Below are 12,085 nucleotides of genomic sequence, written 5' to 3'. Positions count from 1 at the left end.
AGTTCCACAATAGCGTTTGTTTATTAACAATCCCTAAATTACCTGTTAAAAAGGAACTTTGTAAAATATGCACATGACTCTAAGTCCATTCTTCATCAACTACAATTAGAAAAAAATACACTTTTTTTTTTTTTTAAACCCCACACTACTTAAATGGGTAAGAGCGCAAAGCTTTGCATGGTGCAGAGCTCCTGAATGCTGGTTGAGAGCCGGTTTTCTCCTGGCGCACATCTAGGGCAAAGGTTAGCTTGGCCACGGTCTGTGGTGCTTGTGGCATTCTTTTCTGGGCAGTAGTCGTGAAAACTACTCTAGGAATGTGATTGAAATTAGGCTCAGTGCCGTCATAATATCCCGACATATTGTTTTGACATGTAATGTGTTGTCTTTGTGCTTGGCCACTAACAGGGATCGCCAAATTACACGCATGAAGCAACATTCAGACCTTCTTCCTTCCGGGAAGAGTTTCCGCCCTCGAATTCCTTGGGGGACCCGAGTTTCCTCGCTAGCATGTGCTCTCATGGCACAAAGCTATCTCTTCATACTATTCAAGTATGGGGCAGAATAAAACTTCGGCTTTGTATTAATCACAGGATATAAGGTAACCACAGATATTTTTTTCTGTTTGTAGTGATGACGATATCATCCTTCAACACTTAATGCAGGCATTACTTTCTCCCAAAGACTTCTCTGATAGCCCCTTGCGGGGTAAGACACCCAACCTCTGTGATCACCTGTTATTAGCCTTTCCACTTAGCATTCAAATGAGAGTTTTAAAGCCTGTTTCTCTCTTTCTCTCCTGACTGTGCCTGAAAACAGGGGCCATGCCTTATTTAATGCACCAGCATGGAGTCCCAGTAGGATCTATTTACGACGCGTTGGGCATTCAGACATTTCAGTTGGTTGCTGTGGATGTAGATGGGTCATTACTCTTAATATCATGTCTGGACTTATGTCAATTTCCAGCATACTCACAACATCTGGCACATGGTAGGTACTCGCATGTCGACTTAATGACCGACAGACTTACTGACTGCAGGAATAGACATCAGGTGTATCCAGATCTTACTGCCAACTGGACACGTCACTAAAGATCATGAATTATAATGCAACATTCTTAATAAGCAAGAGCCTTTGACTGCTGCAGATCCCAAGGAGAGGAATGATCTACAAGGAAATACTAGCTCTTGCCTCCAGATGCCCGGTGAGAGCTGGGCTTCCTAAGGCCTTCATGGGCATCCTACAGGACCATTACTGCCTTTGTGTTCTTGATTCCTCCCCAACACAAATGTTGCAACCAAAGCATAAGGACCAGGCTAAGCAGTCTCCAGGTCCTCTGCGTTTGGGGTAGCAAAATTATGGTCTTACCTGGCGGTGCTGTTGGGAGACCTGAAACCCCAGGCCTGTGATGGGCTGGTTCTGCATTTTCTGAAGCAGGATCTTTTGCTGGAGTGGCAAGGGGGACCTTAGCAAGGGCTGGCTGGACAGGGGCTGGGTGGGCTGGGATGGCTGCTGTGGCGGCGGCTGAGCTGAAATGGAGCTCTGGGGCTGCTGCGGCTGTTGCGGCTGCTGCTGGGTGTAGTGTAGGAGAGAAGGCTTATTCTGGGAAGGCAAAACCGAAGGCATCTGCTGGCTTGCTTGATCTGAGTTAAAATGGAACAAAGGCTTAGTGTTGCCATGACGGGGTTCCATGGCGGTGTGCGGAGTGTTCATGAAACTTCGACTGAGATCCTGAGGCTTCTGCTGCATGAGCACGTCCAGGTGCCCTCCCTGCGTGGACGGGCTGGCCTTGTACATGTAGTTGGCCATCCCCTTCGGCTGGCTTCCACTGCCCGCCACCCCGGCCATGGGGGAGCCCTGCGGGCTGAATGGTTGCTGGCCGAAAGAAGGGCTGGGGATTTTCTCCTGCCCAAATGGACCTGGCGACGGCCCAGCCGATGAGGGCAAGGCCGACCAGGCGGTGGGCTGGTGCTGTTGCATCCGGGCATGCTGCTGGCGGTTGGCCGCTATCTGTTTGAGCTGCTGGGCATGCGACACTTCCTGCCAGCTCGGCAGGGCCCGGCTTGTCCCCGAGGCTGTCTGTGGCTGAGCCTGGCTCTGTGGCACAGAAGGGACGGGGGAGGAAGCAGAGAGGGCAGAGTTGGCTATGGAGAAGGCAGGGCCAGTGGACGGGGGCCTCAGCTGCGGAGAGCCTGAGGGGCCCTGGGTTAGACCCGGGGAGTATTCGCTCTTGATCACTGTCTTCTCCACGGGCAAGGAGGGCCTGGGCGTGCTCCTCTGGCTCTGCTGACCCAAGTCAATGTTAAATGGGTCGTCCTGCTTGATGGTGGCGTTGATCATGTTTTCCAGCTCGAGGTCACTCATGGGAGGCACTGAAATGTTTGTCAGTTCATTGAACAGCTCCTGCAGCTCTGGGTCCATCAGCTGCTCTACGGGGTCCTCTCCGTACCTATTGGAAAACAGAGCCTCCTGGGCCAGCTGGCCATCCATGTGCTTACTGCAAGACAGAGTCTCCCCAGGTTCCTTCTTCACTTCCTTTAAGCCCATGTTAAAGATACCATTTCCAGGAGGATGGGGTGGCAGAGTGTTAGTCTTCCGTAGGGATGCTTGGCTCATGGGCAAGGTCCCTGACATAATTGGATTTTGTCCATTGTTTACTTGGAGGCCCCCTTGTCCAGCAGAGAGGTTCTCCCCGACGCGGATTCTCTTGATATCAAGGAATGAGTTGTCCACAAAGCCATTGGGCCTCTTGCTGTTGGCGGGAGACAGGTTACCCACCTGTTTTCTTTTCAAGGAACCCTGGAGCTGAAAATATAGGGAGGATAAGGAAGAAAAATATGAGATATTATCCAGACATGCTTTTAGTCAAAAGAGACACGCTATTTCAATGTTTTGTTTTAATTTTTCCCATTTACACACAGGATGAATTCAGAAAGAAAAAGGTACGAATGAAACACAGTCTGGAATGGAATGGAACTCACCCAACAGAATAGACTGTTCCTGGAGGAGCAGGTCAGTGAGTGATTAGAGATCCCACCGGTTCCCGCGATCAGAACATAGGTCAGTGGATGGAAAATACTTCATATGTCATCACGAGTCATTGATAATAGCTACAATGTGTCACCGAATGTGGTTTTCTGGAGCAGGCCGAAACACTTCACACGCATGCACCCACGGCCCCACACAGCGACAGACTGGAATGAGCTCCATTTTGACCAAGATGGGAAACGCTGGACAGTCTAAAGGTAGGACACAGGTTCCAGTTTCTCTTTTTCCAGGATTCATCTGTGAAACCCTTCATCACTATTATCCTCTAAGCAAGTAATCAGAAGAGCTATATCCAAGGAGAGAGTGTATCTGTTCTTCTACTCTTTCTCTTCCTGTAATTCCTCGCCTTTGCATCCACGCCCACGCTGAGACATCATGTGGGTGCACGAACACTGTGAAGTTATCCTTTATATCTAATGAGACCCTCTAAGCACAGATTTTCCTGGGGATTCATTTCTTATGTTGCCTGTCTCGAAAACTTAAAACCAAAACCAAGGTGCAGAGAACCAGTATTGCACATTGTTAAGAAGTCAGCCTCAGAAGCCTGCTACGCTGCACTCAGATTCCTGTTCTACCATGAGTGCTGAGTGACTTTGCCGCTCTATGTATCCAAGCCTCATTGTCCTTACCGGCAAAATGGGGGTGATACACTGATTCATAGGAAGAAATGAGACAACGCAAGTTTAGCACACTGCTTACGATCGTCAGAACTCAATAAATTCTAGTTTATATTAAAAAAAATGGCTTACCACATTCTCAAAGAGGAGAGCCTCTCCAAACCACAAGAGTCACAACCAAATGTTCAAGCACTTCATTCACTAACTCAGTGATTAAATTGTGTGACATGCACTATAGATATTATAGGGAAAGAAACTGAGGACCATACAGTCATATCGATAAATGAATGAGAAACAAAACATTCCCCATTGATCTTGAGATCCTTGTTGGTTTGCATCTAAAGTGAGAGACAGTATTTATCCAAGTGTGGCTTTCCCAGTACAGCTGACCCACTTAAATTATTTAATGTTTGCTCAGGATAATTGTAAAATACCTGAGGCAGGATACTTCCCAGATACAAAATGCTACCACTTTCCTTTTTCTCCCTTTTCATTTACTACCACTCCTCACCCTCCTGATGATTTCTAGGTGACCTAAATAGAAAATGAGCATCTATTATATGCCAAGTATTTTAAATATGGTTGCTTTATTTTTCTTAGTCTTTACAATAACCTGAATCATTATGTATTATTTGATAGCTATTATTTTATAGATAAGGAAACCAAGGCTCAGAGAGGCTAAGTAACTTGTCCAGTGTCACACAGCTAGTTAGCGGCAGACCTGGGCTTTAACTCAAGGTCTGGCTAATTCTGCAGCCTGTGGCATCTCCATTAGAGTGTGCTGCAATTGGCTTGTTTAGAGCTACGGTCTCCCCTGTATGAAGGGGCCAAGGTCAGTGAGCAGACAGACATCCCGAATTTTTGGTGAAGTGAGAGGAGTCTGGGAATGGCCAGGATGCAGTTACAGGGTCAAATGTGAACAGTATGGGGGCGCCTGGGTGGCTCAGTTGGTTGGACGACTGCCTTCGGCTCAGGTCATGATCCTGGAGTCCCAGGATCGAGTTCCGCATCGGGCTCCCAGCTCCATGGGGAGTCTGCTTCTCCCTCTGACCGTCTCCTTGCTCATGCTCTCTCTCACTGTCTTTCTCTCAAATAAATAAATAAAATCTTTAAAAAAAAATGTGAATAATATGTTTTTTGTCGTGTAGTTCTTCAATCCCTATTTCAAGAATCTCTTATCTAGGGGTGCCTGGGTGACTCAGTTGGTTAAGCAGCTGCTTTCAGCTCAGGTCATGATCCCTGGGTCCTGGGATCCAGCCCATCAGGCTCCTTTCTCAGTGGAGAGCCTGCTTCTCCTTCTCCCTCTGCCTGCTGCTCTGCCTACTTGTGCTCTCTCAAATAAATATATAAAATCTTAAAAAAAAAAAAAAATCCCTTATTCCTTTATCTGTGGTTTTGCTCATTCACAAGTGGTATATAGTTAGGGTGGATGTCCCGTGCTCTTTTAACCTGTTTTTCCCTGTTCCCATTGCTGACTGGTAATCAGAGAAAGGAACCTGACCTAGACTGGGCCAATCAGTTCCTGCCAGAGGAATTCTGGAACTGGAGAAAATGAGATCAGGCTTTCTTTGGATGACTGCATCAACATTTACAAAACTTGTGAGCTGTTGTTCCAATAGCCAACCAAAGCCTCAGAGGAAGTGAGTCTGTAGAAAGAGAGAAGACTAACAGAGAGAAGAGAGACACAAGTTTTGGCAAAATTTCAGGGCTGGGTTTCAATCCCAGATCAGCCTGTCTCTTGTCTCATTTTCCGTGGTACATTGTGGAGTCTTTAAAATAAATGTCCTTTTTTGCTTGAGCTAGCATGAGTTGGACTTCTGTTATTTTCAACCAAGAGGCCTATCCAAGTCCCATGAAATGTCACGTTGGGTGATGCATGATGTGCAACAAGGCATAGGTATACTTTGCCCCTGGGTGTGAAGCTCCCCATGCTGCCATCACTGCTGTCTCCGCACATTTGCTGACTGCTGAGCTCGCTATGCACTGACACAGGCAACAACATCACAGAACATTGTCAGCCATCACCACACTCAGCAGAAACTCAAAGCGCCTCCCCAGTTGTCCTTGGGGGTCAGGAAGAACAAAGACCACAGGGACTCAGCCATGTTACCTCAAGAGTGGCCACAGTTTTTATTCCAGTGTAAGTTACATTTTGGAAGTCTTTTCACAACCAGTAAAGAACAAACAAAGGAATACATTCTTTTTTCAGGTTTGGGTGCTTGCCTTTGATCTACTTTCCACTGCTTGGAAAGAACCTGTTCTGCCAGATTCTCCCATTGCTCAGGCCACTCCCTGGGCAGTGCCTTGCAGAGTCTGGGAAGGAGCACTGGCACTTTCTCTAAGCCATCAGGACTGGAGGGGCTGTAACAGAATTAGTGGTGGCGGCAACAACAATAATAGTAATAATAATGGCAGTCATTCATTGAGGATCTGCGTGCTAGGCAAGGCATCATGATAAGGTCTCTGCATGGATAGTCTTATTTAAGTCTCACAATACCGAAGAATTCTCACCACACCTCCATGAGGCTGCTGTTAATTCTACTCAGCCGCCTCCCCGCCCCAGTTTACAAAACAGAGAATAAAGGCTTGGAGACTGAGACTTCAAGGTCATGCAAATAATAAGCAGTAAAGCCAGGGGCATCCATTTCCTGGTTTGGGCTTAGGTCATGATCTCAGGGTCCTGGGATCGAGCCCTGCGTCGGCAGGAAGTCTGCTTTAGATTCTCTCTCTCTCTCTCCCACCTGCCCCGCCACTTGTGTATTCTCTCCCTCTCTCTCTGAAAAGAAAAAAAAAGAAATAAAGCCAGAAATCCAGGCAAGCATTTGCACTACAGAGCCTGTGCTGTGCGGTAAATGGTATCCTTTATAAAGTGTTATCTCTTAGAACATTTTCCTGCCCATACCTAAAAAATAACAGGCACAGAGGGAGTAAGACTTGTTTCTTAAGTATATGTGTGGGGTTACCACCAGCATAGCTGGAAAGCAGGGGGCTTCAGATGGGGGGCAAAAGTCCTCCTTCAGTGATGTCGGCTAAAGGGGATACCACTGGGACTCCATCAGGCACAACACTTTAGCAAGAGAATTCTGGGGACAGTCTGTGTTCAGCTTCATAGAACTTTCTAATCAAAGTTATGTCATCAAGAGCCATCAAGAGCCATCAGATGCACAGACACATTAGACATCAAGCTAATTAGCCAAGACAATCAAAGATTCTCCAAGTTCAACCTTGACTTTGAAGTGTATCCTTTGCTTGACTAATTTCTCCATCGTATATGGCTGTGAATTATGGTAGAGAATCTCTACAGGTTCTGTAACAAAAGGCAAATATTCTAGAAGGAGTAGAGGAGGAACACAGTTTGTCACTAATACCTCAGTGAGAAATGGTTCGTCAGAGAATTCAATGTCATTTTACAAGCCAGGAATAGTCCCAGGAAATGAGACTCAGTCAGAGGAGGGAAGACCTGGGTTTAAATTGAAGACGAGGGGCAGGACAAGGGAAATGAGCAGCTCCACACTCGGACCTTTCCAATGGCTGGGAAGCTGGACTGCGGGAAGCTAGAAGTATATAGCCTAAGTGCCACATAGTCCAGCAACTTCCGGAAAGCAGTTAATAGTATTCAAACAGGACAGAAAAGAATCTCCACAAATAAATCTCTCATCCACTGCTGACTTATCCATTATGCACTGTTAGGTACATTACCTAGGGCCCACAGGAGACTTAGGGGTCCACAAAAATGTTTGAATTTCTTTTAAAACAAGAGAAATGGAACTTTTCAGTTGAAGAAATGTTTCCATACCGAACAGTAATATATTTATCTTCATGTCAGCATGTTTATAGAATATAATTCTTCATTTTTTAGTTTTTTAAAAGATTTTATCTATTTGTCAGAGAAAGAGAGTGAGCATGAGCGGGGGGAGAGGCAGGCAGAGGCAGAGGGAGAAGCAAGCTCCCTGATGAGCAGGGAGCCCGAGGCGGAACTTGATCCCAGGACCGTGAGATCAAGACCTGAGCCGAAGGTAGATGCTTGACCCACTGAACCACCCAGATGTCCCAAATACAGTTATTTAAATTGTGAAGGAAGAAGGGGCCCCCTCAGAAGAGCACCTGAGGCCCCCCCTAAGGCTGTCACCTAATAACCACCGCATACGGAAGCTTAAGAGAGGAACTCTAAGAGTTGTGTGGAGCCTCACACAGCTCTCTGAACCTGTATTCCCATCCTCATTGTATAAGTGAAGAAATCGTGGCTCCTAACAGGAAGTTACATAGTGAATGATACAGAGACAGGATGCACCCCGTCCCAGTCTGACGGGCCCCAAAGTCCTCGTTCTCCATCACTAAGCACATTGCTTGCTTTCCCTTCAGCCTTTAGCTCACCAAAGACTGACCCTGTTCTGGACATGGTGGACACAGAGACCCAAGACCTAAGGATCCCAGAACAAAGATGGGTCGCACACACAGGGCAGAGGTAAGGGCGTTCGGGATGCGTGGGGATGGGTGGCAGGGAGGGGCTGGTGACATCACTGGTTAGAAGTAGACGGTGAAAGCTTGGGACATCACCCTCAAGGCTCCAATAAGAGAAAGGGAAGAGACCAAGGGTCACTTGGTCAGTCAGAAAGATTTAGGAACTATGCAGAGAGAGCTCTGAACCCAGACCCAACCAGATCATCTCTGGCCTTAGGGAGCTATGCGATGATGAAGCTGGTGGCAGGATGTCAAGTCTTCAAACGAGCCCCACATGTTACCATTTACACTTTTCCCAACACCTACATGGTCTAGGAAGCAGTTTTTCTTGTGTACAATAAGTCTGCCCCCAGACTTCTATGTTTAATTTGTGAGATTATGTGCACAATATCACCCTTTCACTGGCTATCCAAGGAAAGGGCTTCTTTCGGGAACGATTTCAACACAGCAAGTCTGGTCTGGTTTGCACACCACACAGAAATCACTGTGCTTTGCTGAGGTCCAGCAGACTGTTTCTTTTCACTCTCGTCCTTGTTCGGATTCTCCTACGAGAACACCTCGGTGCTATTTCAGGCCTGTGGTCTCTGCTGGGGGGAAGGCTGAGGCCTGCTCAGGATCCCAGGGCCAGACAGAGTGACCTGCCTGCCCCCTGAGGGGGCTGGGAATGGAGGTGCTGGGACAATGTCTATGGCCTGGAAAAACCCAGCACGTGGCGGAGTTGGGCCGGGGTCCCACAGCAAACTTTCCGGGGCCAGCGTCACTCAGTAAACTCTCCTTTTGAACAGCTGTACTTTGCTCTTCCAAAGGACTCGAAACATAAACTTCCTGGAGGGATTTAAAAATGCCATTATTGCGCAATCCCCTGGTTTCTGTTTCTTGCCCTGCTCCCTATCCCTTTCCACAAAATAAATGCATTCTTTGTCTCCTGGGCTGCCCTAGAAACAGGGAATATGCCACACAAAGGTAACAATTCAGTCCATAGGTCACATCCCAGCCCCCCAAATAGATTTCTGACTTTCTCTTGTGCATAAGCACAAGAACCACACTTCCCACACTGCTGAGGTCCTCCGGGGAATGAGTATCTTGGTCTCATCATCTTTCCTCGGGCCATTTTACTCATGGCTGATTAGTGAGAGGGTGGGGAGGGACCAACTCTCCAAATAACTTGGGATGCCTGAGTTGCTTCCTAACATGAAGTCTGGGATCCTGGAAAGGTGGATTCCAGAGCTCAGTGTAGTACTGGAGGTGAGTTGATCTCCCTCAGTCTCCTGCCCCCAACAAACTAGATGAGATTTTCAATCTTTTGCTAAAGGCACCTGAAAGCTCCCCCTTCTTATTGGGCCCTTGCAGAGTTCTGAGCTATCTGGTATTGTGAAGTTATTGTTTTCTGCCCCTATAATGTTTACGTTTGCCCAACTAGAGTTTATGCTCTTTGGGGGTGGGTGCCATGCATTATGCTTGACTGGATTTCTCTCAGAACCTGCCACGATGCTGGGTATATTGTAGGTGTTCAAACAGTGGTCCGTGGGCAGATTTGAGAATCTGGGAAGCTGGATCCTTCTAACGATTGAGGAGGAAAACACTGGCATAGCAAGAAGGCTGTGGGAACATTTTCAGTGTCAACTGTCAAAGCAATTTAATGGTTCTCCTACAGTTTGGCTTGAGTGCTCAGGTTCTTCTGAACTCTGAAGTCAGAGGAATGGGAGGTCCTAGAACCGGGACCCCTTTGTCATCTGTGTGAACAGAAAGTGAAGGAGCACATGAGGCTTTATGACAGACGCTGTGCTGAGTCTCTGGAAGGGATTCCGAAGCTGGGGTCCAATGCTTAGCCTCATCTCGACTCCATGCCCTATACGATGAATGCACGGGAGTGGAAGGACAGTCGGAGCATACTTCTTGTATGCTTTTCAATAACTTCCTCTTCTACTTTTTAAAGAAAAAATAGGAACTTTTTTCTTTTTTGGTAAAAGCTGTCAGGGAAGGCGTGTTAGATCTATTTGGGAAATTGGTTCCATAACTTTGTTCCAAAAGGTCTGAACTCTGAGATATGTGACTATTTGAGCGAAGAAAAGAAGAGTTATTTTTCATAAAATCCCCGGTGAAGTGTTATATGGAAGCAAGAATATTGACAATTAGGGATCTTGATAGAGAAAACCAGTCAACACATTGTCCTTCTAAAGACACTAAATGCCAAATGCCCCATATTTAAAATGTCTTTAATGTTTCCCTGTCCTTTTCCCATCGTTCCTGGATGGCTTGTGGAAGAGTAACTAAAGAGCTGGAATTTGCCTCTGAAACCTTTGTCACAAGTGCAGGGGAAGGGTGTTTCCCTGTAGTGCGGACAATTCTCAGTGTGGACAATTCCACCAATTCTGCTTGGAGACTGGTGCACGTTTACCATCAAGCTACAAAGCATTTGTGGAGAGAAGAGGGAAGAGAGGCAGACATCCGGTTTTATGGAGGCAAATGGGAGGACATGAGACTTTGAGAGGGCATGGAATTCACCCTGCGATGTACATGCTGTCCTCCTCCAGTTTATTGTGTAAGCTCGGACTGGTCACTCACCTCCCTGCTAGTCGGGACACAACCTCATACATGAAGCACCCTATGGGTTCCCAGCTCAGAGCAGCACTCCATTACTGGGAGCTCCCTTTTAGAAGAAGAGGTAGAACTTGAACCCAAGCCTGTGTGATACTTCCGTCTTACTGCCATCTTGGTACGTGTCAGGTGTGTGCTAGACAGAAGCAAAATGAAGAGAATGAAAGGGGCTTTTCCTCACCTGTATAATGGCATTTGCTTAATCATTCATTCAGCAGGCATTTATTTGGCACTAAGTGCATACTCGGTGAGACCGTCTATGTCACAGAGTTGCTGTGAGGACTGCAGGCTTAAAGCACATAAAGGGCCTGGAAGATTGGTCTTAGAACATGATGCTAATGGCTGTTAGAACCAATTAAAGAAAAAAAAAAAAAAAGAGGTTGACCAGTCTGTCTGGAAATAAAGCCAAAAGTGGTCATGCCGTGTGACGGTTGCTCTGTAGGGTGTGCACAGGATTACAGTCACGGAGGGGAGGAAGAGAATCCCTCTCCCTTCCCTTCCCATGAAGTGCCCCCTGATGTGTAAATCTATGTCATGTTTTGTGATATTCGGATATTCTGCTAGCGACAGTGTAAACAAAACCTGTCGTTGAACAACAGAGGCATGTTTAAATAAAATAAAAAAGTTAAAAGTAGGATGATTTTCCCACAACGTCTGCAATTTTGATGTCATTCCAGATCTACTCTGTGATAACCAGTGCAATCAGCCTGCTGACGACATCCTTAGTCACCCTGGCGAGTCGCTGCAATGGTCGTAAGGCGGGAGCCTGCGGGGACCGTCTTTCAGAGAGCGGCTCTCTGGGTTTAGCAGAGAAATGAACAGAATATTCTCGAAAAGCCTCACAAACCCAACTGCTTTGTGCATGAAATACTTTACCCGTGATTCACTTTTTTGCCCAAAACATAGCAAAGGGAATCCAAAGTAAATGCTACGTATAAAATGTTGGCGATTCTCTTGAAATCTTGAAACATCCTTCTCAGCAGAATGTACAGTGTAGGAAGCATCATAGATGATGTGGCTTCTCGCTCCCCCTTCGCTGGGGAGCCCAGTCTGGAAGTTGTTCTTCGAAGGGGCCTTGCTAGAGGCCCATCTGCTTCATGAGGCCTTGCCCTCCTACGTTCCCTCCTGTTCTTTCTCCTGGGTTTAGGATTTTAGCACTCGGTCTGATTGGTTTTTTGCAATTGTTTCAGGCCTGTGAGTTTTTTCATTAGGACATCATGCCAAGATGATGTGGAAGATAGCTTATTGTCGCTCATCCACTCCCCCTAGCCAGGCCAGCACCGACCCAGGGAAGGACTCACAGACTGGCTGGTGATCTGACTACTGGGCACTCACTGGTCTGGGAACACGAGATGAGTCCATTT

General features: G+C 46.8%; 1 protein-coding gene across 1 annotated transcript in view; it reads right to left on the bottom strand.

Annotated features, from left to right (window-relative positions):
- The window catches only part of MAML2 (mastermind like transcriptional coactivator 2), a 344,987-nt gene that overhangs the window by 108,604 nt on the left and 224,298 nt on the right, over positions 1–12,085 (bottom strand). The window contains exon 2 of the mRNA XM_059185832.1: positions 1,366–2,802. Within this exon, the coding sequence (XP_059041815.1) occupies positions 1,366–2,802 (1,437 nt within the window). The remainder of the gene's footprint in view (positions 1–1,365; positions 2,803–12,085) is intronic.

Source organism: Mustela lutreola, chromosome 1 (genome assembly GCF_030435805.1).
Source record: "Mustela lutreola isolate mMusLut2 chromosome 1, mMusLut2.pri, whole genome shotgun sequence".
NCBI lineage: Eukaryota > Metazoa > Chordata > Mammalia > Carnivora > Mustelidae > Mustela > Mustela lutreola.
This window is presented reverse-complemented; position numbering and strand designations above follow the sequence as displayed.